The sequence below is a fragment of the Geotrypetes seraphini genome, chromosome 4 (assembly GCF_902459505.1).
Source record: "Geotrypetes seraphini chromosome 4, aGeoSer1.1, whole genome shotgun sequence".
Classification (NCBI taxonomy): Eukaryota; Metazoa; Chordata; class Amphibia; order Gymnophiona; family Dermophiidae; genus Geotrypetes; species Geotrypetes seraphini.
The window spans coordinates 88,467,624-88,492,945 of record NC_047087.1 but is presented as its reverse complement, the minus strand read 5'-3'; the positions used below and the strand labels follow the sequence as shown (position 1 = coordinate 88,492,945).

Genomic DNA, 25,322 nt, shown 5'->3' with positions numbered 1-25,322 from the left:
TCTTTCGCTAACACAGACACACTCTCTCTCGCTCACACGTAGGTACACATTAATTGCTATGGCCCATTTTGGGCGAGGAAAACCTTAAACTTCTTATATTTCACTTGGCACCCTTAGTGTTTTCAAACCCGCCTCAAGCACACACACTCTTAACACACCTCTTACACACTCTTCCTGTGTCTTATCTGCAAACAACAAGGCATCACTAGGCAACATTCAGATTTGACGGCTTTCCCTTCTGGGTTTAGAATTGTACGAGTGTCACATAAATTACTGCAAATCAGTAATTTTCTCAGAGAGACCTTGGAAACTGTAGAACATCAGACTTATCCTGAAATTTTACACACTAGTCCTTGGCTGAACCCAGGAAGCCTCATGTTTAGGCAATGTTCTCGGCCCTGTGTGTACACTGTAGCTAGTTCCTCTCATGTGGCAGGGAGAACAGATGGTGCAGCCTGTACTATGTAACCTAAGGACCTGCCATGACATCAAAGAACCAGCTTCACCGTAAGCTGCTCCTTCTCTCTCAAAAGTGACACAGTCTCTTCTGTGCCCAAATAATGTCTTATGATTTATCCTTTCAAACACAAATTTTGCGCAATCTGCTCTTTGGTGCAGTTTGAAGCTCCAGTCGACAAAGTGGATCAGTGTAAATCACATACCACTTTATTTATAGCATTCTCAGATTGCAATTTTTTTAAAAAAATATCTTTATTCATTTTTAAAGAAACTAAAACAGTGTGCATAGGAATACATACAAAAATAGTTATAAAAACAGCACTGATATTTTACAGAATTTTTCCAACCTAAAATTATTTTCTCCACCCTCCCTCCCCCTATTAAACACACTCATGAAAACCAAATAATATTATTTGCATATTCCCATATCACAATTCCAAAATCATATCATAATCACCCTCCCCCACCCCCCTCCCTGGATGTGCAGTTATAGCTAACAGGATAAGGTGTATATATTCAAAAGTGTTCATTCATTACAAAATTTTGCCAATGGGTCCCAAACTTCCCTAAATTCCTTATATTGCCCTGATTGTATTGCCTGTATTTGTTCTAATTTATATGTTTGACATAAGGATGCCTACCAAAAACTATAATTTAATCTTTCCCAATTTGTACAGTTTTTTCTAATTAACTGTATGGCAACTCCTGTCATTATGTAAAACAATTTATTTTTGTTTATATTTATTGGACTTTTGGGCATTATTAGCATTCCAAACATTACTATATCATATGTTAATGATAATAGAATTTCCAAAATTGTATTTATTTGATCCTATATGGATTTCCAAAAATTAAATATTAAAGGACAATAGAAAATCAGATTGCAATTTTTGATATGAAACAAACTAAGATATCATAAAATTTATTGTGTCTAATGTCAAAGGTCTCCACCCTAGAATTAACCAGATAAAAGTCAAATCATTTCAATAGCCACTTCAACTACATCCTGGCATGGTATCACTAAACAAAAATAAAACTACCGTCAATCATATAAATAACTATCAAAGTCAGAGGTGGCGATGTGAGCAACAAGCAATACCTGTTTCTAACTGCACTCTGTATCTCACTAGACCAAGGAAAAACCACAAAATTGGGCTACATTTAGAATAATCTTTCAGGAGGGATCTTAAACCTTTAGGTCTGCAGTTTTAAACTCTGTAACTTATTATGCCTGGCACATCCATTTATAATGAGATTACCAGCTGTACTCTTTGGGGATAATTCTAAAAATCATTTTTCTATGTGGATAGCCTGTTTTTTTAATAAGGAAAATGACTGTTATAAAATTGTGCGGACAGTCCTTACTTTTAAGTCCTATGGTTGGGCATTCATTTGTAACCATATGGGAAACAGCAATGATATAACCCACATCATGACGGTTCGTCATGAAATGAAAAACAAGCAGAAAAAAAAATCCACAAAAATTGTTGTTTATATTATTTTATCTATTGAAAGGGTGCACACTATCCCCTGAATTCTATAAATGACACCCAAAGCTGTATGCACCCAATTTGAATGCACAATTGGATTAAATAATGAATCAATCACTACCAATAATTGGGCGGTAACAATTGATTATTGGCATTACTTGGCAACAATTTGGATTTGCGAGCACATCTTGCTAAGTGCTATACTATAAAGATGCACCTGCATGCAACTGAACAGGGGGCATGGAAGGATCGGGCCATTCAAGTTTCAAGTTTATTTAAAATATTTGATATAATCGCAGTATCCAAATCCAATGCGATTTACAAAATTAAAAATAGAAAACATAAAAAAATTTCCAACAAACAGGACATTAAAGACAATTATGATGTAAAAACACTGATGAAGAGGAGGGGGGGAAATGGATTAAATACAATTCGAAAATAAATAAAAAGGAAGGGTAAGGAAACAAAAGGTTGGGGAACGGTACCCACTTAATTTCTACTCAACAGTGTTCCTTGTCCAGATAAATTCCAGGGAATGAGATAATGTGATTATGAAAAGGGTCAGTTAAAGGCGTCCTTAAACAGCCAGCTTTTTAGTAGGCCTTTAAATTTAGTAGGTAATTTTTCTTCTCTTATATTGAGAGGAAGGGAGTTCCAAATTTGGGGAACTGTAACAGAAAAGATCGAATCCCTCCTTGAATAAATAATTTTTAGTGAGGGAGTTACCGGCAGGGATTTTTCTTCTGATCTAAGAGATCTTACAGGAGTGTATGGTATTAAAAATCTTTCTAAAAATGCTGGGGCTTTGTTTACTAATATTAGAGAATTTGAGGGATCCACATTTAATTTACATGTAAGGATTTAGACCAGGTTTCAGTGTACATCTTTGCACCCTAACGGTGGGCACCGATTCTGGTGCTACGTGCTATCCTATAAACGGTGCCAAACACATAGGCACCAAGGAATGCGGTGCATAGTGCATGCCAGTCTTAAAGTAGGCACCGTTTATAGAGTCAAGTCAAGCGATGCCTAAACTGGACCTAACCTTAGATGCTCCCTATTTATACCAAGGTTTTCTTGGCCTAAATACCAGTGCCTAAGTCCAGTTTAGGCTAAGGTTACCAGACATCCGGATTTCCACGGACATGTCCTCCTTCTGGACGGCTTTTCAAAACCCGGCACTTTGTCTGGGTTTTGAAAAGCCTCCTCAAATCGTGTCGGGCAGGGAGGAAATCCGCGCATGCACGGTTGCCATGCGATGACATCTTGCGTATGCACGTGACATCATCTCGTGGCATCCGTGCATGCGCAGACTTCCTCTCTGTCCGACAAGAACAGGCAGCGGGAGGGCGTGGCTAGGACGGAATGGGCGGGCCTGGGGGCAGGTCTAGGGGTACGGATTTTCCAATTGGAAAATCTGGCAACCCTAATTTAGACACCTACCTTGCCAAACAGGTCCACAGTCCACCTCTAACTACGTGTCATTTTCTAGTTTTAACACATAAATGCAACAATTATTTTTTAATAGTGAGCCCTCCAGGATCAGAAAAATACCTATATCTGAATGTACACCGCTTCAATAGTCTTCAGGCTTGCAGGTGGCTTGTATATTTAGGTACATAATAGGGCTACCAGATGTCTGAATCTACCCGGACATGTCCTCTTTTTAGAGGACTGTCTGGGGGTGACAGGTCAAAAGCACGCGACGACAAAGGCGCGACGACAACCCAGTGCAGACAACTGAGCGCAAGGCGGAAGCGCGGCGAAGAAAAACAGTATTTTAAAGGGCTCCAATGGGGGTTGTGGGGGGGGACCCCCCCACTTTACTTAACAGAGATCACGCCGGCGTTGTGGGGGTTTGTGGGGGTTGTAACCCCCCACATTATACTGAAAACTTCACTTTTTCCCTAAAAAAGAGGGAAAAAGTTAAGTTTCCAGTAAATGAGGGGGGTTACAAACCCCAAAACCCCCTACAACGCCGACGCGATCTCTATTAAGTAAAGTGGGGGGGTTCCCCACCAACACCTCCCGTCGGAGCCCCTTAAAATACTGTTTTTCTTCGGCGCACTTCTGCCTTGCGCTCAGTTGTCTGCGCTGGGTTGTCGTTGCGCCTTTGTCGTCGCACGCTTTTGTCTATGAACCCTGTCTGGGTGTCCGGATGGATTTAGAAAACCCAGCACTTTGACCGGGTTTTGGATAGCTCCTGGTTGTGACGCAATGGCATCACATGCATGCACATATGCAAGTGACATCATCATGTGACATCTTTACATGCTCAGAGGCCTTCCTGATGCAGCCATGAGCTCCAGGAAGAAGAGGAGATGAGGTTGGGGGGACGGGGCTGGGACACAATGGGGGTGGAGCCACATGTCCTCTTTTTCCCCATAAAAAATATGGTAACCCTAGGTACATAGGTACAGTAGATATTTTGCCATTACTGGAGAACTCACAATAAAAATAAATAAAACTAAGAATTAAATTGGGAATTGAAACTGGGTCCCTTGTTTTGCAGTGGTTCCCAAACCTGTCCTGGGGGCTCCCCAGCCAGTCAGGTCTTCAGGTATCCACAATGAATATTCATGAGAGACATCTGCATGCAAATCTCTCCCATGAATATCCATTGTGGATAACCTGAAAACCTGACTGGCTGGGGAGCCCCGAGGACATGTTTGGGAACCACTGTTTTAAAGTCTACTGCACTAACCACCAGGCTGCTCCTCAGACATGCTTCCTGTTTTGTTAGAACGCTCATAATACCAGAAGCTGTCATAGAGCCTGGTATAGGGTTACCAGGCGTCCGGATTTATCCGGACATGTCCTTTTTTAGAGGACATGTCTGGGCATCCCGGACGGCTTTTCAAAAACCGGCACTTAGTCTGAGTTTTGAGAAGCTTCCAGCTCAGGACCGTGCCGAGAAGGCATCTGCCACATGCACGGATGCAATGCGTGATGTCACATGCATGCATCACACCTGTGCATGTGAAGATGCCCTCCTGACTAGAGATCTGCATGGGAACGGGGATCATGGGAATCCTGCGGGAATCCCCCCCTAACTCACGGGACTCCCACGGGGACCCCCCTCTGGCACACGGGACTCCCACGGGGATGGAAGGCTTTGGAAGCAGGGTTCATCCATATAATATAATGGACACGTCAGCCTTAGTAAAAGAGGGGGTTTATAAGTTAATTACCTGAACAGAAAACAAAAAAAGGGTTCCACCAAAGAGATTCCACAAGGAAAACAGCAGCGCAAACACAAAAGAAACTGTGGAATTGATGATCCTGTCAGAAGTAATTGCTGCTTTTTATGGGGACGGGCGGGGATGGAGGTAATTCTTTGCGGGGACGGAGAGAATCCTGACGGGGATGGACGGGGACAGAGAGGATCCTGACGAGCACGGGTGGGGATGGAGAGGATCCTAGCGGGGACAGGCGGGGATGGGTGGGATTTCTGTCCCCGCGCAACTTTCTACTCCTGACGCGGCTCCGAGCACGTGAACAGGTTGAAGGGGGCAGGGCTGGGAGGAGGAACAGGGCGTGACTTGGGCATAATGAGGTGGGGCTGGTATCTCCTTTCAGTTTCACTTTCAGGGGAGAGAGAGGGGAAAAGCAACTACCGATTAAGGAGGTGCAAACTTTAATCCCGTCAGTGGCCAGCTCAGTCAGAGCATCTTTTTGTATCCTGGATGTGACTGAAACAGGTCTAATTTAGGATGTCCTAATTAAGCTTGGAAGTTTCTTCCCATTCAGTAATCACTATTGAATATCCTGATTTTGGTTCCTCCCTAATCCTGTCCAAAAACTGCAGTGTTGGATATTCCTTTTCTGCCTTTCTAAAATTGGGATTTGGACATTTCAAGGACATGGACATCCGTTTGGGCATTTTGAGACGTCCTATGTTGCTGGTAAAGGTCTAGGTTCCCAAAAATGTACTGTAAATCTTAAATTGAACAAACAAATTTGAATTTGGGCTCTTAATCGCATGATACTTAAGCAATAGTGACCAAAGTAATGATCTCAGCTGACTGAGATACTGATTGCTTTTACACCATAGGTTCATTTGACGAGTCTTCGAAATTGAAGCATTCCACAGAATTGACCCATCTTGAAGGAATGTCTGAAAACTAGGAAACCAATATAAAGCAGGCATACAACAGGCACTTTTTTGGACATTTCATATAGATGCCACCTTATAAAATCCCCCCCCCCCATGTTCACTCCTGATAATGTGGGGGATTTTTTTTTCTTTGCTAGTGATCTCCATTGCCACTGAGGAGAGGAGAGATGGGGAAGACTTCTTCGAGCTAATATCGGTGATAATGCTGAGCATCGAGCAGCTAGCCAAGAATCAGACTTTCTGGTGCACAGTTCTCCTTTCAATACCTGGAATAGAAACATGGCATAATTCTTCAGAAAGGATAAGCATTCCTCTATGTATGTAATTGCAATTTCATTGCCAACTAGTGGAAGGATTTTCAGTCTTGAATTGAAACCTGAGAATCTCTTTGCATCTTACTAATGTAAAACTAGAAAATTATTATGTCAGTCTCACTAAAAGATTTATTCAAGCAAAGTTTTTCCCAAGTTGTGTATTAGACAGAGTTATGGTTGTCCTGGAGCCTCTACAAGCTGTGATACTCTTAGATGAAACAACCAAAGAACTAGCCAGAGGTGCTGTAGTACAGTGTTTTTCAACCTTTTTACACCTCTGGACCGGCAGAAATAAAAGAATTATTCTGTGGACCGGCATCGGTCTGTGGACCGGCAGTTGAAGAACACGGGGATAAGTCGTGGGCCAGACCCCGCCCATCTCTACCCAATCTCCACCCCAGACCCTGCCCCCATAATAGTACTAATTGCACCTTGCACGTCCTGTGCCTCATCTGGAAGCTTTCCCTCTGACGTTGCAATGTCAGAGAGAAGGCTTCCGGTTCAGGCGCAGGATGCCCATAGGAGCCACTGCCCGTGGCTCTGTGCACTGAATCAGTGAGGAAGAGGGAGCTGGCTCGAAGATAACGCCACATGGATCGCACTGTGGACCGGCGGTTGAAGAACACTGTTTTGGGCCTGATGCACGTGCTGGCCCTGTGGACCGGCAGGAAATTTCTGTGGACCAGAACCGGCCCATGGACCGGTGGTTGAAGAACACTGATGTAGTACATAAGTTTTTGAAATTACCAAGGTCCCGTCTACAGAACAGACTATGGTGGTCACATATTTTAATCTATAAAACCATACAGGGCATGAGACAATCCCCCTTTTATGAAGCCATGTTAGGCTTTTTATCGCTGGCCATGACGGTAGCATCCTTGATGCTCATAGAATTCCTAAGAGAGGCGGAGCTAATACTGCCGCGGTCGGTGATAAAAAAGCCTAATGCGGCTTCATAAAAGGGGGCCAATATTTTGCAAAATTCTGTATTTTATGATAGAAACCTTGGTAGATGGACTGAGGTAGTGTGAATATACACCTCTGCAGTTCGATACTGCACTCCTTATTCCAGAACAGGGATTTTCAATGATCACGTCCCACTTAGCCAATCAGGTTTTTAGGATATCCACAATGAATATGCATGAGATAGATTCACATTCAATGGAAGTAGTGTATGCAAATTTGTCTCATGGAAGTAGTGCATGCAAATTTATCTCATTGTGGATATTCTGCAAACCTCACTGGCTGGGTATGTCCCAAGGACTGGATTGAGAATTCCCACTAGAGCAGAAATGGGCAACTCCGGTCCTCGAGGGCTGGAATCCAATCGGGTTTTCAGGATGTTCGCAATGAATATGCATGAGATCTATTTGCATGCGCTGCTTTCAGTGCATATTCATTGTGGAAATCCTGAAAACCCGATTGGATTCCAGCCCTCGAGGACCGGAGTTGCCCACGTCTGCACTAGAGCTTACATGTTATATTGGTGAAACAGGCCAGATGCTAAAGACCATAATCAGCTTACATAGATATATTAAAAATTGCAAAACCAACCAAGATGTCACCTCTGTCGGACAACACTTTGAGTAAACTGACCACTGCACCAATGATTTTATGGGAAGAACACTAAAGGGAGCTTTAAGACAATCCAAGAACATAAGAAATTAAAAATGATGAAATATTTTGACATCTACCAGACAGGACTTAAAAAAAATTTTTAATGTTGTTTCCCACTATAAAGACATTTAAAACTGCTTTGTCATCTCTCTGTCTCCTGCTCACCTACCCATCCCTCCCTCTTCCTCTTAAACTATCTCTGAATACTTTCATGTTTTCCTTCTATATACTGATATTTGTCAACATTTGCTTATTAAGAAAGTTTACCTTCGAAAGCTCATCTAGCTCACTGATACAATGCTTTGAGTTAGTCCAATAAAAAAGGTTCCTTTGTTTTTTTGTTTTATTTCTTTATATTACCTTGGAACGTGGATTTACACGGCCACCACAGCATTTCACAAAATAGCCACTAAAACCGCCATGTCATCTGTCTCTTATTTGGGTTATTCATAGATCAGGTGAATGAAGTGACATCATCTTCCCCATTGACCATCACTACAATTAATAAAGGTACAGTACTGTTCTGTAATTCTGTTTGTTGTTGCTGGAGTTAGAATGCAACATTAAGGACTAATGTTTATATATACACTAGTCTTTAAGCCCGTTACATTAACGGGTGCTAGAATAGATGTGTGTGTCTGTCTTTCTTTGTTTCTCTCTCTCCCCTTGGCCGCTGTCTGTCTGTCTATGTTTATTTGTTTTTCTCTCCTTGGACACTGGCTGTCTCTCCTTAGACGCTGGCTGTCTCTCCTTGGACGCTGCCTGAATGTCTTCCTTTCTGTCTGTCTCACTGGCCCCCTGTGTGTCATTCTTTGTGTCTGTGTCCTTGTGTCATTCCCCCGCCCCTCCCCCCCCCGAGCAAAGCTGTCTGCCCCCAGCATACCCCTTTCCCTCTCCCTGACCCTCTTGTGTCTTCCTCCTCCCCCCTGAGCAAAGCTGTCTACCCCCCAGCACACGTCTGCAACAAAAGCATCCCCCTGTACCTGCAGCACTGGCATGACACCCTTCAGCCAATCGTGAGTGCTCAGAGCGCGACAGGGAACGGGGCCTGCAGCTTCTTCAGCGTTGGTGAGGAAGGAGAGGATGGTCCAACTCTCCGCAGGGGCTTTGGGGACAGTCTTCTGCGGCTCGAAGCCCTCCTCCCAGCAGCACTCCGTACTGCCTTCCTACCGCCGCCCAGAATAGATGTCTGTATGTCTGGGGGTTTTTTATTTGTCTTTCTCTCCTTGGACGCTGTCTGTCTGTCATTCTTTGTGTCTGTCTCTCCCTGGTCCCCTGTTTGTCCGTCTTTCTTTCTGTCTGCCTCCCTGGACCCCCTGCTTGCCAAAGCAGCCCCCTTTCCCTCTCCCCCTGTTCTGCAATGCCTACCTGCTCCGTGGCCCCCTTCTGTTCCTCCCCCACCTGATTGCTGTCTGCCTCCAGCACACCCCTCCCCCCAAAGCAGCCTCCTTTCCCTCTCCCCCTGTTCTGCAATGCCTACTTGCTCCATGGCCCCTTTCTGTTCCCCCCCACCATGATTTCTATCTGCACTCAGCATAACCCTCCCACCAAAACAGCCCCCTTTCCTGCCTGCTCCATGGCCCTTCTTTTTCCTCTTCCCCTCCCGTTCTTCCCCTCCCTCCAGTCACCGCTGCCATTCCTATTTAAAACGGCCTGCTGAGGTTCGCGGCCGGCTGTAGCGAACCTCGCAGGTCGCTGTTCACCTCAGTAGCATGTTCCCTCAGTAGCGATCGCGTCAGAGGGAACGTGCTACCATGTGGAGAGCGGCCTGCGAGGTTTGCTACAGCCGGCCGCGAACCTTAGCAGGCCGTTTTAAATAGGAATGGCAGCGGTGACTGGAGGGAGGGGAAGAACAGGAGCGGTAGCGGTTGTTGCGGGAGGGGGGAGTCGGCGACGTGCAGGCCGCTGTGAACAGGAGCGGCAGCGGCGGCAGGACCATGAGCCCTCCTCCCGCCATCCGCTGCCAGAGCCGCTCCTGTCGCCCGATGCAGCTAACTGGCGCCTATGCCTCAAGCCGCGGTCAAGGCTGGGGACTCGCGCATGCGCACTCCTTCGGCCACAGACCTACAGCGCACGGAACACGCAAATAGAAGTGCGCATGCGCGGCTAGCTCTTTATTATATTAGATGGTGTTTCAATTTAGGCACACACACAAAAAATAAGTGTTAAACACTATTCTAGAAACAGCCCTCAAAGTTGGGTACCGTTTATAGAATAGCGCTTAGCGCCGGGATCCATGCCCAATTTTAGGCACGAGGATATACACCTCCTGATGTTAGATGCCATCGACTCGTGTTTGAGTCCTAGCGACTTGATGAACATCATCAAGTTTTCATGGCAGAATACAGAAGTAGATTGCCGGGCCTTTCTGCTGCCAATCACCCACCCATTTCTGTGCCCCTTTTCTGACTTGCGCATAAAATTCAGGTATGGATCCCATAGCACTTAATGGTGTCAGGTCAAAAGCGCGCCGGGACAAAGGCGCGCCCAGACAATTGAGCGCAGCGCGGAGGCGCGCGCCGCTCAAAATTACTGTTTTTAGGGCTCCGATGGGGGGGCGTGGGGGGAACCCCCCCACTTTACTTAATAGACATTGCGCCGCGTTGTGGGGGCGTTGTGGGGGGTGGGGGGGTTCTAACCCCCCACATTTTACTGAAAACTTAACTTTTTCCCTGTTTTTAGGGAAAAAGTTAAGTTTACAGTAAAATGTGGAGGGTTACAACCCCCCATAACGCCGGCGTGATGTCTATTAAGTAAAGTGGGGGGGTTCCCCAACAAAACCCCCCGTCGGAGCCCTAAAAACAGTAATTTTGAGCGGCGCACGCCTCCGCGCTGCGCTCAATTGTCTGGGCGCGCCTTTGTCTTTCGCGCCGTTGTCTATGAACCGCACTTAATTGATTCTAGTTAACAACAAAAATTGCTTGTTAAAATGCCAATTTTCAGCTCAAATTAGCTTGTCAGTCTATTAAATTGCATGCATAGGGGATGAATGTATGTAGCAAGAGGGACCAAAGGGCACATATTGTACTGACCTTCATACAGGATTTTTGCTTCCTGTTCACTGTGTTTCATGGAGTCTTTTTTCTGATGGGATGAGAGCCTTGATAAGGATAGGAGGACATGGGGGATTAGATTTGATAGACTGCCTTTCTGTGGTTGCAATCAAAGTGGGACAACAGAGGGTTAAGCGTAAAGTGACCATTTATTTTTTTCATCAAAAGGGGACATCTATTAATTCTTAGTCCCGCCCCCAATCCCACTCTAGCTCCGCCCCCAATCCCACCCTAACCCCGCTCCCAATTTCTTCCATTCATTTTTCATGTACACATAATATCTTCATATTAATTCATAATGGTAACCTTAAAATTAAAAAAAACTACAAAGCACACTATGAGCAGAGAAAATGTTAATTATCATTTATATTTGGGGGGTTTCAAAGATGTCAAGGCAAATGACTTTAAAATGTGCAATGTCACCTCAGTAACTATAGAAAAATAGATAAATATAGTGCAAAACATAGACAGCAGATATAAATTCTCAAAACTGACACATTTTGATAACTAAATTGAAAATAAAATCATTTTTCCTACCTTTGCTGTCTGGTGATTTCATGAGTCTCTTGTTGCATTTCCTTCTGACTGTGCATCCTTTCTTTCATTTCTTTCTTTCTGCACTCAGACCCAACAATTGTCCCTTTCTATTCCCTCCCTTCTTCCTTCCTATGTCCTCAGTGCCTCCTTCCTATGTCTTTAGTGCCCCTTCCTGTGTCCTTATTGCCCCTTCCTGTGTCCTTAGTGCCCCCAGTGCCTCCTTCCTATGTCCTTAGTGCCCTTCCTATATCCTTAGTGTCCTCGGTTCCTCCTTCCTATGTCCCCATCACTGCCTTCCAGTCTTTGTCTCCACCCCCTCCCCTATGCTCTGGCATCTATCTCTTCTCCTTTCCTTCCTTCCTTCCCACTCCACCCCATGGTCTGGCATCTCTATTTCCTTCTGATTTCTCTCCTCTCCTTCCATCTCCCCCTCCCACTCCATTATCTGGCATCTCTTCTTCCTTTCTCTCCTTCCTTCCTCCTGGTCTGGCATCTGTCTCCTCCCCCTCCCCCCATATACCCTGACATTTCTCCCCCCTCTATGGTCTGGTAGCTTCTTTCCTTTCCCTCCCTCCCATGGTCTTGGCATCTCTTTCCTCTCCTCTCCCTTCCCTGGTCTTCCTTTTCCCCTCTCTCTTCCCAGTTGGGTGCAGCAGCAGCACTTCTCTTCCCCTATCCCCTCCCCAATTGGGTGCAGTAGCAGCTTTTCTCTTCCCCTCTCCCCCCCCCCTTGGGTGCAGCAGCAGCAGCTTTTCTCTTCCTCCTTCGGGTGCAGCAGCTTTTCTCTTCCCCTCTCCCCCCCCCCACCTTGGGTGCAGCAGCATCATTTCTCTTCCCATCCCTCCCATCGGCAGAGTCACAAGCTTCCCTCCATTGCTGACCTATCTTCCATAGGTCAGCGATGGAGGGAAGCTTACAACTTGCTTCGGGCCTTCCTCGTTGCCGGGTCCTGCCTTCGCAGAAACAGAAAGTAGGCAGGAGTCAGACCCGGCAGCGAGGAAGGCCCGAAGCAATTTGTAAGCTTCCCTCTGTGTCTCGTTTAGTCACTGCCCATAGTGAATTCCTGCTCCGAGGCTCTAACGTGTGCGTGCCGGCTTCCCTTCTCTTCTCCTCCCCCCCGGGATGTAACTTCCGGTTTTGGAGGGAAGAGAAGGAAAGCCGGCACGCACACGTTAGAGCCCAAAGAGTGTGTTCAGGTTGCATGCGGAAGTCAGCCCGGGAAGGAGCATTGGCGGCAGCAGCAGGATTAGCCGGGCGCGGAGAACACTGCAGGGGTTTGGCACTGGACCGACCGTCCCCTTGTCCCAGCGCACAGCTTCGGGACTCTGTCCCTGAAAACGGAACATTTCTGCATCCCGAAGCAGTGGCTCAGGACAACGGGATGGGCGGTCCAATAACGGGACTGTCCCGTTGAAAACGGGACGTATGGTCACCTTAGTTAAGCGACTTGTCCAGGGTCGCAAGGAACTGCAATGGGACTTGAGCCCCGTTCCTCAGGCTGCTTCACAAACCATTAGGCTGCTCCTCCACTCCTGATTTTTGGGGGGAAGGGGCTCACAGTAAGAAAGAAGAGGGAATGTGTTGCAAAATATTTAGACCCCCTTTTATCAAGCTGCGTTAAGGATTTTTATCGCCAGTCACTGCAGCAAAAGCTCCGACGATCATAGGAATTCTATGAACGCCGGAGCTTTTACCGCCATGGCTGGCGATAAATAACCCCTAACACGGCTTGATAAAAGGGAGCCTTAAAATGTACTTTTGTGTTATGGTTTTTTACCATGTTTCATTTACTTATGATCTCTTGTGAACCGTCAAGAACTATGGATTGTGCGGTATAGAAATAAATAAATACATAAAGATATTTTGGTTAGGATAAATTTTCAACTGAAAATGTAGGCTCCTAAATCTGACTAAAAATAGGGCAGGCTTCATTTGATTTCACTGAGCAGTATTTCCAGAGGCATAGACTCCTATACTTCTTCTGCAGCAGATTCAGGAACGTTGCTCGGCCACATTACGAACAGCGTGTGGTTGAGCATGCTGTACCTTAGAGGGTCCAAAACACAAAATACAGAGTCGCAAAATCAAGAGTGTAGGAAGACCTGTAACGGGTATCAGACCGCCCAACAAACAAACTATGTTTGTAGGGAAAACTCCTCATTTACCCAACGGTGCCTCCACCTCCTGTTTTGTTCATTTTTTTGGTTCTTTTGTAAAAAAAAATTTTTGTTACTTATTTAATAGTGAAATTTTTTATATATTATACATATCTGATGTGAAAGAACTTTACTTAGCTTTTTTGGGGATTGTTTGCTACGTTATGCAAAAAGCTAAGTAAAGTTCTTTCACATCAGATATGTATAATATATAAAAAATTTCACTATTAAATAAGTAACAAAAAATTTTTTTTACAAAAGAACCAAAAAAATGAACAAAACAGGAGGTGGAGGCACCGTTGGGTAAATGAGGAGTTTTCCCTACAAACATAGTTTGTTTGTTGGGCGGTCTGATACCCGTTACAGGTCTTCCTACACTCTTGATTTTGCGACTCTGTATTTTGTGTTTTGGACATTGTTTGATATTATTAAGTGTTCTTTGAAGTGGATATGGTACCTTAGAGGGAACACTGGTAGGGTCAGTTGGCCCTTTTGTCAGCGGGGAGCAGAGGCATGCACCAAGAATCTTAAAATCTACAAGTTTTAAGTTACATACAAATCCGACTTAAGAACAGCTTTAAAAACGTAACTCATTCTTACCCCGGGGACTGCCTGTATAAGGGCAAGAAAGGGAAGTTCACGTTTAGAGGCCGAGCAGTCTAAAGCTACTTCTGAAGTAAGTCTGGGTAATTTTGTTTCTAACAGAACTTCAGACGACATCTCTCACCAAGCTGACCAAGACCAGCATGTCATTTCCAAGTCTGGGCTACACCACATCAAAACCAAACAATCCAAGTTCCTCTTTGCCAAGTGCAAGTACCGGTAATTCCTCTTTTCTTGGTGTCATCTGTAACTTAGGGTGACAATTTTCAGTCCTTGCATATCGTATGATCTAATTTAATTAATTATTGCATCATTGATTGTACAGCCCTGAAGGAATGTGCACCCATTGGTTTTTGCTTTGGAAGGGCATCTAAACAGCAAATGAAATTCAATGTGGATAAGTGGATTCACAGTCAGAAGCGAGCGAGACAAACGTGCGCCGACATTTGAGAGCGGACAAATGAGCGCAAGATTTCAGCGTGCCGCTCTTAAAGCTTATTTTAAAGGGCTCCGACGGGGTGTGGGGGGAACTCCCCCACTTTATTTAATAGTGTTGGTGCTGCCGTTGGGGGTGGTTTGGGGGGGTTGTAAACCCCCCCCCCTTATACAGAAAACTTAACTTTTCCCTGAAAAAATAGGTAAAAAGTTAAGTTTTCTGTATAATGTGGGGGGTTACACCCCCCACAGACCCCCCCCCCCCCAACGTGGTTCCCCTTCCTGCTTTCTGCGTCTGCCAATGACACAACTTCCTGTTTCCACCTGGGTGGATTGCAAAGGCAGACACAGAAAGCAGGAAGGGGAGTCACGGGCGACGTAGCTGAATCACTGCCGAGGCCGGCAGTTTTTTCAGCTTCACGGAAGGTAAAGGGAGAGAAGGCTGGGAACATGCTGGGCCACGGGGATTATCCAGAGCCTTGGTACCAGGCTGTGAGAAGGGAAGTTCCCAGACTATGACTCCTAGGCCGGGAACACCCCCTCATGGCTGGCACCTGGGGGGAACATTACTAAAACATTTTTTTACTTGAGGGGGTGTAAAAAATGATGGCAGGGGATGTCATAAAACAATGGGCCCCGGGTGTCACATACATTAGGTACGCCTCTGCTCGGGATGTTTGATATGAAACGCGAAATAAATTTAAAGATAACTGTGCTTTGGAAGGTGATTCAGCATGTAAATGGAAATTCTAAGGTGCTTACATTTACATGCATGTTACATGTGTACAGAACACTGGTATTGATATACACATGTGAACAGACATATGTACATAGAAACATAGAAGATGACGGCAGATAAGGGCCATAGCCCATCAGGTCTGCCCACTCTACTGACCCACCACCAAGTCTACTATCCTAGGGATCCCACTCTGGTGACAGGTTCCCTTGGCTTAACCCTCTAAGGGATCCCACATGGGCATCCCATTTGCTCTTAAATTCTTGTACGCTGTTTGCCTCGATCACCTGCACCGGGAGCTCGTTCCAAGGATCAAACACTCTCTCGGTGAAGAAATATTTCCTGTTGTCGCCATGAAATTTCCCGCCCCTGAGTTTGAGCGGATGCCCTCTTGTGGCTGAGGGTCCTTTGAGAAAGAGAATCTCTTCTTCAATCTCGATACGGCCGGTAATATACTTAAACGTCTCGATCATGTCTCCTCTCTCCCTACGTTCCTCGAGTGAGTACAGCCACAAATTTTTCAGCCTTTCCTCGTACGATAGATCCTTGAGCCCCGAGACCATCCTGGTGGCCATCCGTTGCACCGACTCTACTCTCAGCACATCTTTTCGGTAGTGTGGCCTCCAGAATTGCACACAGTATTCTAAATGAGGCCTCACCATGGTTCTGGCTTCAGGCTTCCAGCTGACGAAACTCCTGCGGATGCAACCTAACAACTGTCTTGCCTTAGATGAAGCCTTCTCCACATGATCAGCAGTTTTCATGTCTGCGCTGATGATCACTCCAAGTTTCCAAGTTTATTAGTTTTTAATATCCCGATCATAAAACAAATGTCTGACCGGTTAAAAATAAAATTTAAAAATAGAAGAAATGATAGTAAGTGCATAGAAATATATGAAGTGAACATAAATGACGTAGACTGACAAACTAGAAAGTGAGGATAAAAAGGGGAGGGAGGGAAAAGTTACATAATTTAGATGAAATGAGAAGGAGGGGTAGGGATAGGACGAGAAGGGCAGGGAAGCTTTGTTGAGGTAAATATTTGTTCGAGAAGAAAAGAAAAAAACCGAAGAGGGAAAAAAAAAAAATAATAATAATTTTTATTAGGACCTATCGAAGGCATCTTAAAATAAGAAAGTTTTAAGGCTAGTCTTAAATTTGGGTAATTGTTGTTCATCGTGGAGATATTGTGGAAGAGAGTTCCATAATGTGGGTGCAGTTATTGCAAAGTTGGTTTTCCGAGTATAATAGGATTATTTTAAGGATGGAATGAAAAGAAGTTTTTGGTCCGTTGATCTTAGAGTGCGGGGGGAACATTGTGGTATTAAAAGTTTATCGAGAAATGAAGGCAGGTGAGAGAGTTTGATTTTAAAGGAGAGTAGGATAATTTTGTAGATGATGCGGTGGGTGATAGGAAGCCAATGAGCCTCTTTGAGAAGAGGAGTGACGTGCTCGAATTTACCTTTTTTGTAGATAAGTTTTATTGCCGTGTTTTGTATAAGTTGTAATCGTCGTAGTTCTTTTTGGAGTAGACCATTAAAGAGAGAGTTGCAGTAGTCTAAATGGGAAATAACTAAGGAGTGAATCAGAACATTGATTGAGTCGGTATCCAGAATAGAGCTGAGTGAACAAATAATGCGTAGTTTAAAGAAGCAAATTTTTACGACTGAACTTATGTGGTCGTGGAAAGTAAGCTCTCTATCAAAGATAACGCCGAGTCTCGTTCTGTTGAAGTTCTAGCTAAGGTCTCACCATTCAAGGTGTAAGTTCTGCACTGATTTCTGCTGCCGAGGTGCATGATCTTGCATTTCTTAGCGTTGAAGCCCAGCTGCCAGGTCGAGGACCAAAGCTCCAACAAATGTAGGTCCTGTGTCATACTATCGGGTGAATTGCCATCTCTCACTATATTGCATAGTTTGGCGTCGTCAGCGAATAACGTTACCTTACCTTGAAGCCCCTGAGTTAGGTCACCTATGAATATGTTGAAAAGGAGCGGGCCCAAGACTGAGCCCTGCTGTACTCCACTGGTCACCTCCGATGTTTTAGAGAGGGTACCATTAACTACCACCCTCTGAAGTCTGCCACTCAGCCAGTCATTGACCCATGTAGTTAGTGTTTCTCCCAGCCCCATTGATTTCATCTTGCTCAACAGCCTGCAATGCGGGACACTATCAAAAGCTTTGCTGAAGTCTAGGTATACGACGTCCACGGATTCTCCCAAGTCTAACTATTTTGTTACCCAGTCAAAGAAGCTGATGAGATTGGATTAGCAGGACCTACCCTTGGTGAATCCGTGTTGACTGGGATCCCGTAGATTCTCCTCATCCAAGATTGCGTCTAATTTACGTTTGATTAGTGTTTCCATGAGTTTGCATACTATTGATGTGATTGCATACTATTGGTCTGTAATTTGCAGCCTCTGCCCTGCAACCCTTTTTGTGCAGTGGAACGACGTTAGCTGTTTTCCAGTCTATGGGGACTCTCCCCGAACTTAGGGAGAGATTGAAGAGTCCTGATAGCAGTTCTGCCAGGACATCACGCAGCTCACTGAGCACCCTGGGGTGTAGATTGTCCTGTCCCATGGCTTTGTTCACCTTGAGTCTTGCCAGTTCATAGTAGACGTCGCCAGGTGTGAACTCGAAATTCTGAAACGGGTCTTCCACGCTGGGCCTTGCCTGCAACTGCAGACCATGCCCCGGTGCCTCGCAGGTGAAGACCGATCAGAACTATTCATTCAGTAGTTCTGCTTTATCGGAATCTGATTCTGCGCAGTTCCCATCTGATTTTCTAAGGCGTACTATCCCGTCTGTGTTCTTTTTCCTATCACTAATATACCTGAAGAAGGATTTGTCCCCTTTCTTCATGTTCTTTGCCAGAGTCTCTTCCACTCGAAGTTTGGCCTCCCTGACTGCCGTTTTGACCGCTGCAGACCTCGCCCTATGTTCTAGTTTAGCTTCCCTAGTCTCCGTTCGTTTGTAGGAAATAAATGCTTTTTTCTTCTCCTTGACGAGGTGCGAGATTTCTGCGGAGTACCATTGGGGTTTGTTGTTTTCTCCGCCGTTTGTGTACTGATTTAATGTAGAGGCTTGTCGCTTCATGTATGGTAGATTTCAGGGATGACCACCTGTGTTCCCTCTAAGCTGCGCTGGCGTGCGCTGGCGCACAAAATCTTACATCGCAGCGCACAAGTTTCACGTCACAGCGCACACTCGAGCGGAGGTGAGAGGAAGCGGCGGCGGTCTGCCCTGATCGCCTAAGATGCAGCAGCGGCGGCTCCTTTCATGATCCCCGGGATCATGAAAGGAGCCGCCGCTGCTGCATCTTAGGCGATCAGGGCAGACCGCCGCCGCTTCCTCTCACCTCCGCTCGAGTGTGCGCTGTGACGTGAAACTTGTGCGCTGCGATGTAAGATTTTGTGCGCCAGCGCACGCCAGCGCAGCTTAGAGGGAACACAGATGACCACATAGCTTCCACATCATCGGTCGTAGCTTGGTTCTGCAGTGTCCGGTGGACAAAATCTCCCATGCGTTCGAAGTCAGTGCCTCGGAAGTTGAGTACTTTTGTTTTCATGTTTGATCTAGGGAAACCTTTCCTGAGGTAGAACCACACCATGTTGTGGTCGCTGGAGGCCAGCGTATCTCCTACCGAGACCTTCGAGACGCTATCCCCGTTAGTGAGTACCAGGTCCAGGATCGCCTGGGCCCTAGTGGGTTCCAATACCATTTGTTTGAGTCGTGCTCCCTTTATGGATGTTAACAGTCTCCTGCTGCCGCTGGTTGTTGCTGAGTATGAGTTCCAATCTGCGTCAGGCATGTTGAAGTCCCCTAGCAGAACAGCGTCTCCCCATAGAGTGATATTTTCTATGTCTTCAATTAATTCGGAGTCTTTGTCTTCCAGTTGTCTTAGAGGTCTATATACTACACCAAGATACAGGCAATTTCCCCTGCCTCTGGCCAGGTTCACCCAGAGGGATTCCCCGGTGTACTTGACATCTGTGATTCTGGTAGTTTTGATGTCTTCTTTAATGTATAGTGCCACCCCTCCCCGTGACTTTCTGACGAAATAAGTTGTATCCCGGTATAGCCATATCCCACCCATGAGAGTCTGTGAACCAAGTTTCGGATATTGCCACCACGTCAAGGTCGGCATTCATTATTTCGGTCTCTAATTCTAGAATCTTATTGCCTAAACTGTGTGCATTAACATACATAACCCTCCATACCCCGTGATTGCTAAGTCCCTGTGAGGAGTTTCCCACCTTGGGTAGTGTGACTCCTAGAGAATTGTTTGCAATGGGGGCACTTACTTTGGACTTAGAATCGTAGTTTCGGCTCACCTCATCAGGTGAGTCAGGTCTCCCGACTTACCTAGTTTAAAGCTCTACGAAGCAGGCAGGCTAGTCGGTGTCCAAAGACGTGCTTACCCCTGCTGGTCAGATGGAGTCCGTCTGGTCCCTGAAGTCCTTGCAACGCCTCTCCATGGTTCAGGAATCCGAAGTTAATTTCCCAGCGCCATCCTTGAAGCCACTCGTTAGTCCTCAGTATACGCTCATCCCTGGCACTTCCTTTGCCTCTAACTGGGAGGATCGAGGAAAAGACCACCTGCGCTCCTGTCTGCTTCAGCCTCTCACCCTGGGCTCCAAAGTCTCTAGTTATGTTCTCCAGGGTGTTCTTAGCAGTGTCGTTTGTGCCAATGTGGATGAGGACCATGGGGAAGTGATCTTGGGGCTTGAGAAGCCTATCAAGACAGGCGGTGACATCTCGGACCCTGGCTCCAGGCAGACAGCAAACCTCCCTTGACTGCATATCCGGTCTGCAGATTGGTCCCTCGGTGCCCCTCAGCATAGAGTCCCCAATGACTATTACTCTGCGCTTCTTTGGGGGAAGCCGATCAGTTGTCCCCGGAGTTGGAGCCTTGCGCTGGACTACCTCCTGCTCCTTGTCGGCATCCTCCTGCTCCTTGTCGACATCTTCTACCTGTAGGATCTGGAATCTGTTCCTCAGAGTGAGTTGTGGGGTGGATGTAAAGCTGCCCTGTTGGTGAGAAAAAGAAGAAGAGGGTGATTTGGGACAGCTCCTGGACGACTCCGTCAATGTAGGCCTCATCCTCTCGGATGCTTCTCAGGCGTTTCACCTCCTCCCTGAGACTCCTAAGTTCCTGCATGATGTCTCCGTCTAGCTGGTCGACCTCCTCTGTCTGTGTAGAGACTGTGGAGAACAGGGGGGGAGTGGGATGATCTCGGTCTGCACGGAGACCTCTGTCCACAGTCCTGGGTCCTCCTCCTTCTGCACGCATACTGTAGTCGCCCCCTGGGTCCCCCCAGTTACTGGACAGTTGATCTTGATTGCAGACATGGCGCTTCTTGTTCTCCCTGCCATAACCAAGTTGTAGCTGAGGTCTGCCTGATAGTGAGTAAGTTAGAGAGTTAGAAGAAATATCTGTCTGTGAGTCAGAGTGAGAGATTGAAAGATCAAAGAGAGAGTTTGAAAGATTAGGGTATTTGAGAGGGTGTCTGCCTGTGGGTTAGGGTGAAAGTTTAGAATAAAGTTTAAAGAATAGGGAAAAGATTAGGCTCTTCTTAAGGCTCTTCACAAAGGCGCTCTCGCTAAGGTGAGCACCTTTGCCACGCGCCGAATGGCTGCGCGCCGTTGGCTCGTCCCCTTTTATGGGGGAATTTGGCTGGTGACGTCGAGGATGGGCGGAGTTAGCTCTCGCCTCTTCCCCTGCTAGCACCGCCTTCTCTGCTCCTCTCTCCGCTCCTTCCTGCTAGCACACTCTCTGCTTCGCTCACTGTTCTGCCATGTGCTCAGGACTGTTCTACCATGTGCTCAGGACTAGGCACAGCTCCTACAGTCTCCCTTCGGCTGGCCTTGCACTGTGAACTCTCTGCCGTTGGCTCGTCCCCTTTTATGGGGGGAGTTTGGCTGGTGACGTCGGGGGTGGGCGGAGTTAGCTCTCGCTTCTTCCCCTGCTAGCACCGCCTTCTCTGCTCCTCTCTCCGCTCCTTCCTGCTAGCACACTCTCTGCTTTGCTCACTGTTCTGCCATATACTCAGGACTGTTCTACCATGTGCTCAGGACTAGGCACAGCTCCTACAGTCTCCCTTCGGCTGGCCTGTACATGTCACTATTTTGCCTAAGCATTACTCTATAATGGTGTGCTTAACTTACATAGCCTAAATATGCAAGGAGGGCCACAAGGGGCGGAGCCTGGGCAGGAAATAGGTGGGGCTCCCACCTAGATGCATAATATATACAGAGTATTGTAATTTATGCCAGCAGCTTATGAAAGCGCTATGGCCTCTGTAATTACTCCTGCCTAAATGATACCAGATTACACTAGTATTCTATAGCAGGACTTAGGTTCTATTATACAATGGGTTGTGGCTTTGGGGCATGTAGATGGAGGTACCCAGTGATAGAGTTACCCTTCCCGGATACATGTTTTTGAGAATCAGCAATCTGGAACAAAATAAAAGGGATCCCATCCACCAGCTTAAAGCAGCCCTAGTCAAAGACGAGCTGCTGGGCTCTATGGATTTCGAATCTCACCTAGCTTCGTATCCAGGGCAGGATTAATTCATCTAGGGCCCCTAGGCACACAAGTACACTGGGCCTCCTGCCCCACCCCACCCCACCATGCACCCAGTCGGAAACAGGAAGCTGCGTCAGAGGGAAGCTTTGGGAAGCAGCACCGCTTGCACAATTATAGTTCCCGTTGCATTTCTTACCCGCATTGCTTGCTTGTCTTACTTTCCGTCGATGGGGGGGGGGACTACATTGCCGATTGGGGTGGGGCCCGCATTGCCGATCTCAAGGGGGGCCCGCTTTGTCAATCGATGCTGGAGGGGCCCATCGCCGTTTGGAAAAAACAATGTTGATGTCCTCCTTCATCGGGCCCCCCTGATCATTTCGGGCCCTATGCACGTGCCTACTTGGCCTATTGGTTAATCCTGCCCTGTTGGTATCTTTTATATTTTTGTACTCTTATGTACAAGTTTCTGCATGCATTTGGGTAGAACCAGGAATGAGATCTGCTTGTCCTGGAAAACTAATTCTACTAGGACTAGTCCCTGAGCCAGACCTTTAGATGGTCTTTAAATGACCACAACATTTCCCCTGAAATGATTTTTTTTTTCCCCTATTTTTTAAAAAATTCAGAGATTGAACCCCACCACTTTTACTATTATGGAACAAGATTCTCAGAACCATGTGAGGCTTTAGATTCAGCTCTGCTTGAAATAGCCTCTCTTAGGGCTCCTTTTACGAAGCCGTGCCAGTGGTTTAACACACATAATAGCCAGCGGCACTAGCCGCTACCGCCTTCTCTTGAGTAGGCGGTAGTTTATCGGCCAGCATAGGGGTTAGCGCGTGATTAAAAGTCACGCGCGCTAAAGCCGCTACCGCAGCTTCGTAAAAGGAGCCCTTAGTATCATCCAGGTTCCCCTTACACACTTGGAACCAAGTGGATCCAATTAATTTGCTCTAGTAAAACAAGAACATCTGCACATTTTTATTTAATTATTTGTTTATTTGCATAATATAGGTGAAATCTCATTGAGTAATTATTTTCTTTTAAGTTACTGGGTTTCAGAATGGCAGTGCCATGAACAGCACAGGATCAGCTTTTGGCGCCCAGAGCTCTTGGGAACCTCTTAATGAAAGCAGTAAGTATAGTAGTTTTTTTTTTTTTTCTAGCTTGCATTCTCCTTTTGTACATGGGCTTGTCATGCCACCGGGGCTTGCGTGCATCTGAGAAGCTGAAAGCTATGCTTTTGGTGGTTTCACTACCAGCAGGGTCTCCCAAGGCGGACAGGTTTCAGTGGAGATGTCTGACTAACGATGTACCACCCATCTGGGCAGCAGCAGACGGGCAGTGTTGGAGGCCTGTATTTAAAATGTTGTGCATTGTACACCATGTGCTAGGCACCAACGCACCAGAAGACATAACCCACCTGTTCTCTTCTTCCCTTTTCACTTCATAACACTAGGCAGCCGATCATCCCCTCTTCCAGGGGAGTAAAGTACAAATGAATATTCAGCACCCTTTTCACATACATCGTTACAAGAACCTGGAGCGCCCTTTCAACATCCATGAGAACTGAACTGCACCACCTCACCTTTAGGAAGTGATTGAAAACCTACCTATTTGACAAATTTTCTTTCAACGCAATGTCCCAGCTCTCTCCCTGACAATACTGTTGTCCTCCACAGCGTAGTATGGCTACTCCCCTTCCGTAATAATGTATCTCCCCTCCTTAGTGTGATGTAACCTTTTTTCCTTTTCTAAGAATGTTACCCTCTTCTACATTTAAACCAGGGGTGCCCAACCTTTTGGCTTCCTTGGACCGCATTGGTCGAAAAAAATGTTTCTGGGGCCGCACAAATGCGCAAACGCTGCAGCAAGACAGAGGAGGGTGCCGGCAAGACAGTAAACACCATGGGGCAGCAAAGGAAAACACTGCATTGCCATTAAACAGGGCCACGCAAAATACTTCACCGGGCTGCAGGTTGGACATCCCTGATTTAAACTGTAGATATCTACCCATGATACTGCATGGGCCTCTCATCTTGTGAATCGCCTTGAATCTGTTCTGGAAAAGTGCGATCATGAAATCCTGATTAGATTAGACTAGAACATCGGATTTATACTGTGCAGTTTATTTAGGCTTGATATACTGCTTCTCCATCCTAAGTGGTTTATAGAGTACAAAGCTAAAAGTACGTAATTTAAAACAAGGGCGATCTGACATATATAATTCAAATATAGTACAAACAATGAGGGAAAGTTCACAGGATATAAAAGGGAGACGGGTAGGATTGCATTGCTTCCTAAAATAAATAAAAAAATCATTGGCGGGAAAAAAAAAAGGGTATGTGATATGTCTGAAATCAAGCTCCAGGTCTATACCTCATAAGCATCTTTGAAAAGAAAGGTTTTAAGGTCAGGTTTGAATTTAGCAGAAGAAAGGCCTGACAATCTACTTCTCTATTCTACCATTAAAACTTGATGATGAGAGATCAAGTCGCTAAGACTCGATAACGAGTCAATGGCATCTAACAACAAGGATTTACTAGTTGGAGATGAAGCCAAGCTCTGCACATCTGTCTGCTGCTGTATGCCAACCTTTTCAAACCCTTCAAAAGCATGGCATGGCACGCTTCTTCCCGAGAAGGGCACCGATCAAGTCTTTGTACTTACTAGTACTCTGATACATATTTATTAACAGCAACTGAAAAAGAAAATCCCAAAGCATTGTCAAACAAAATTCTAAACAACTAAGGGCAATATATAGGGGTCCTTTTATTAAGATGCGCTAACTGATTTATCGTGCGCTAAAGATTATTAAGGCATCCATTATTTTTCAATGGGCATCTTAGCATTTAGCGTGTGCTAAATCAGTTAGCACATCTTAATAAAAAGACCCCATAATCAACAATAAAATACCTAATTAGATTATAACAGAATTCACATGTATATACATATAGGTAGCTGGTATCAGATATTCTCCACTGAAGACTCAAGTCACAGTGGTATTCATACGTCAGCCATATTTTCAAATGGCTTAACAAACTGTCCTTTGCCAGTGAACCATAATGTTGAAAAAAAAAAAAAAGAAACTTTTGTTAAAAAGTTATTTTAAATTTGCACTCCAAACTTCAACTTATTTTTAAAATTAAAACATTTGTACATAAAGCTTCTACTCATCTCATCCAAAGGTCCAAACCGATGTGCATTTTTCATAATCCACACTGACACTTGAGATCAAGTAACAAGTTTATTAAAAAGTTGCTACAAATGATTC

At 45.7% G+C, this 25,322-nt stretch overlaps 1 protein-coding gene across 1 annotated transcript in view; it reads left to right on the top strand.

The window, feature by feature from the left end:
• CD96 (CD96 molecule) overlaps positions 1-25,322 on the top strand; it is a 73,875-nt gene that overhangs the window by 32,955 nt on the left and 15,598 nt on the right. The window contains exons 7-10 of the mRNA XM_033940235.1: positions 6,204-6,383; positions 8,451-8,507; positions 14,449-14,565; positions 23,097-23,183. Of these exons, the coding sequence (XP_033796126.1) occupies positions 6,204-6,383; positions 8,451-8,507; positions 14,449-14,565; positions 23,097-23,183 (441 nt within the window). The remainder of the gene's footprint in view (positions 1-6,203; positions 6,384-8,450; positions 8,508-14,448; positions 14,566-23,096; positions 23,184-25,322) is intronic.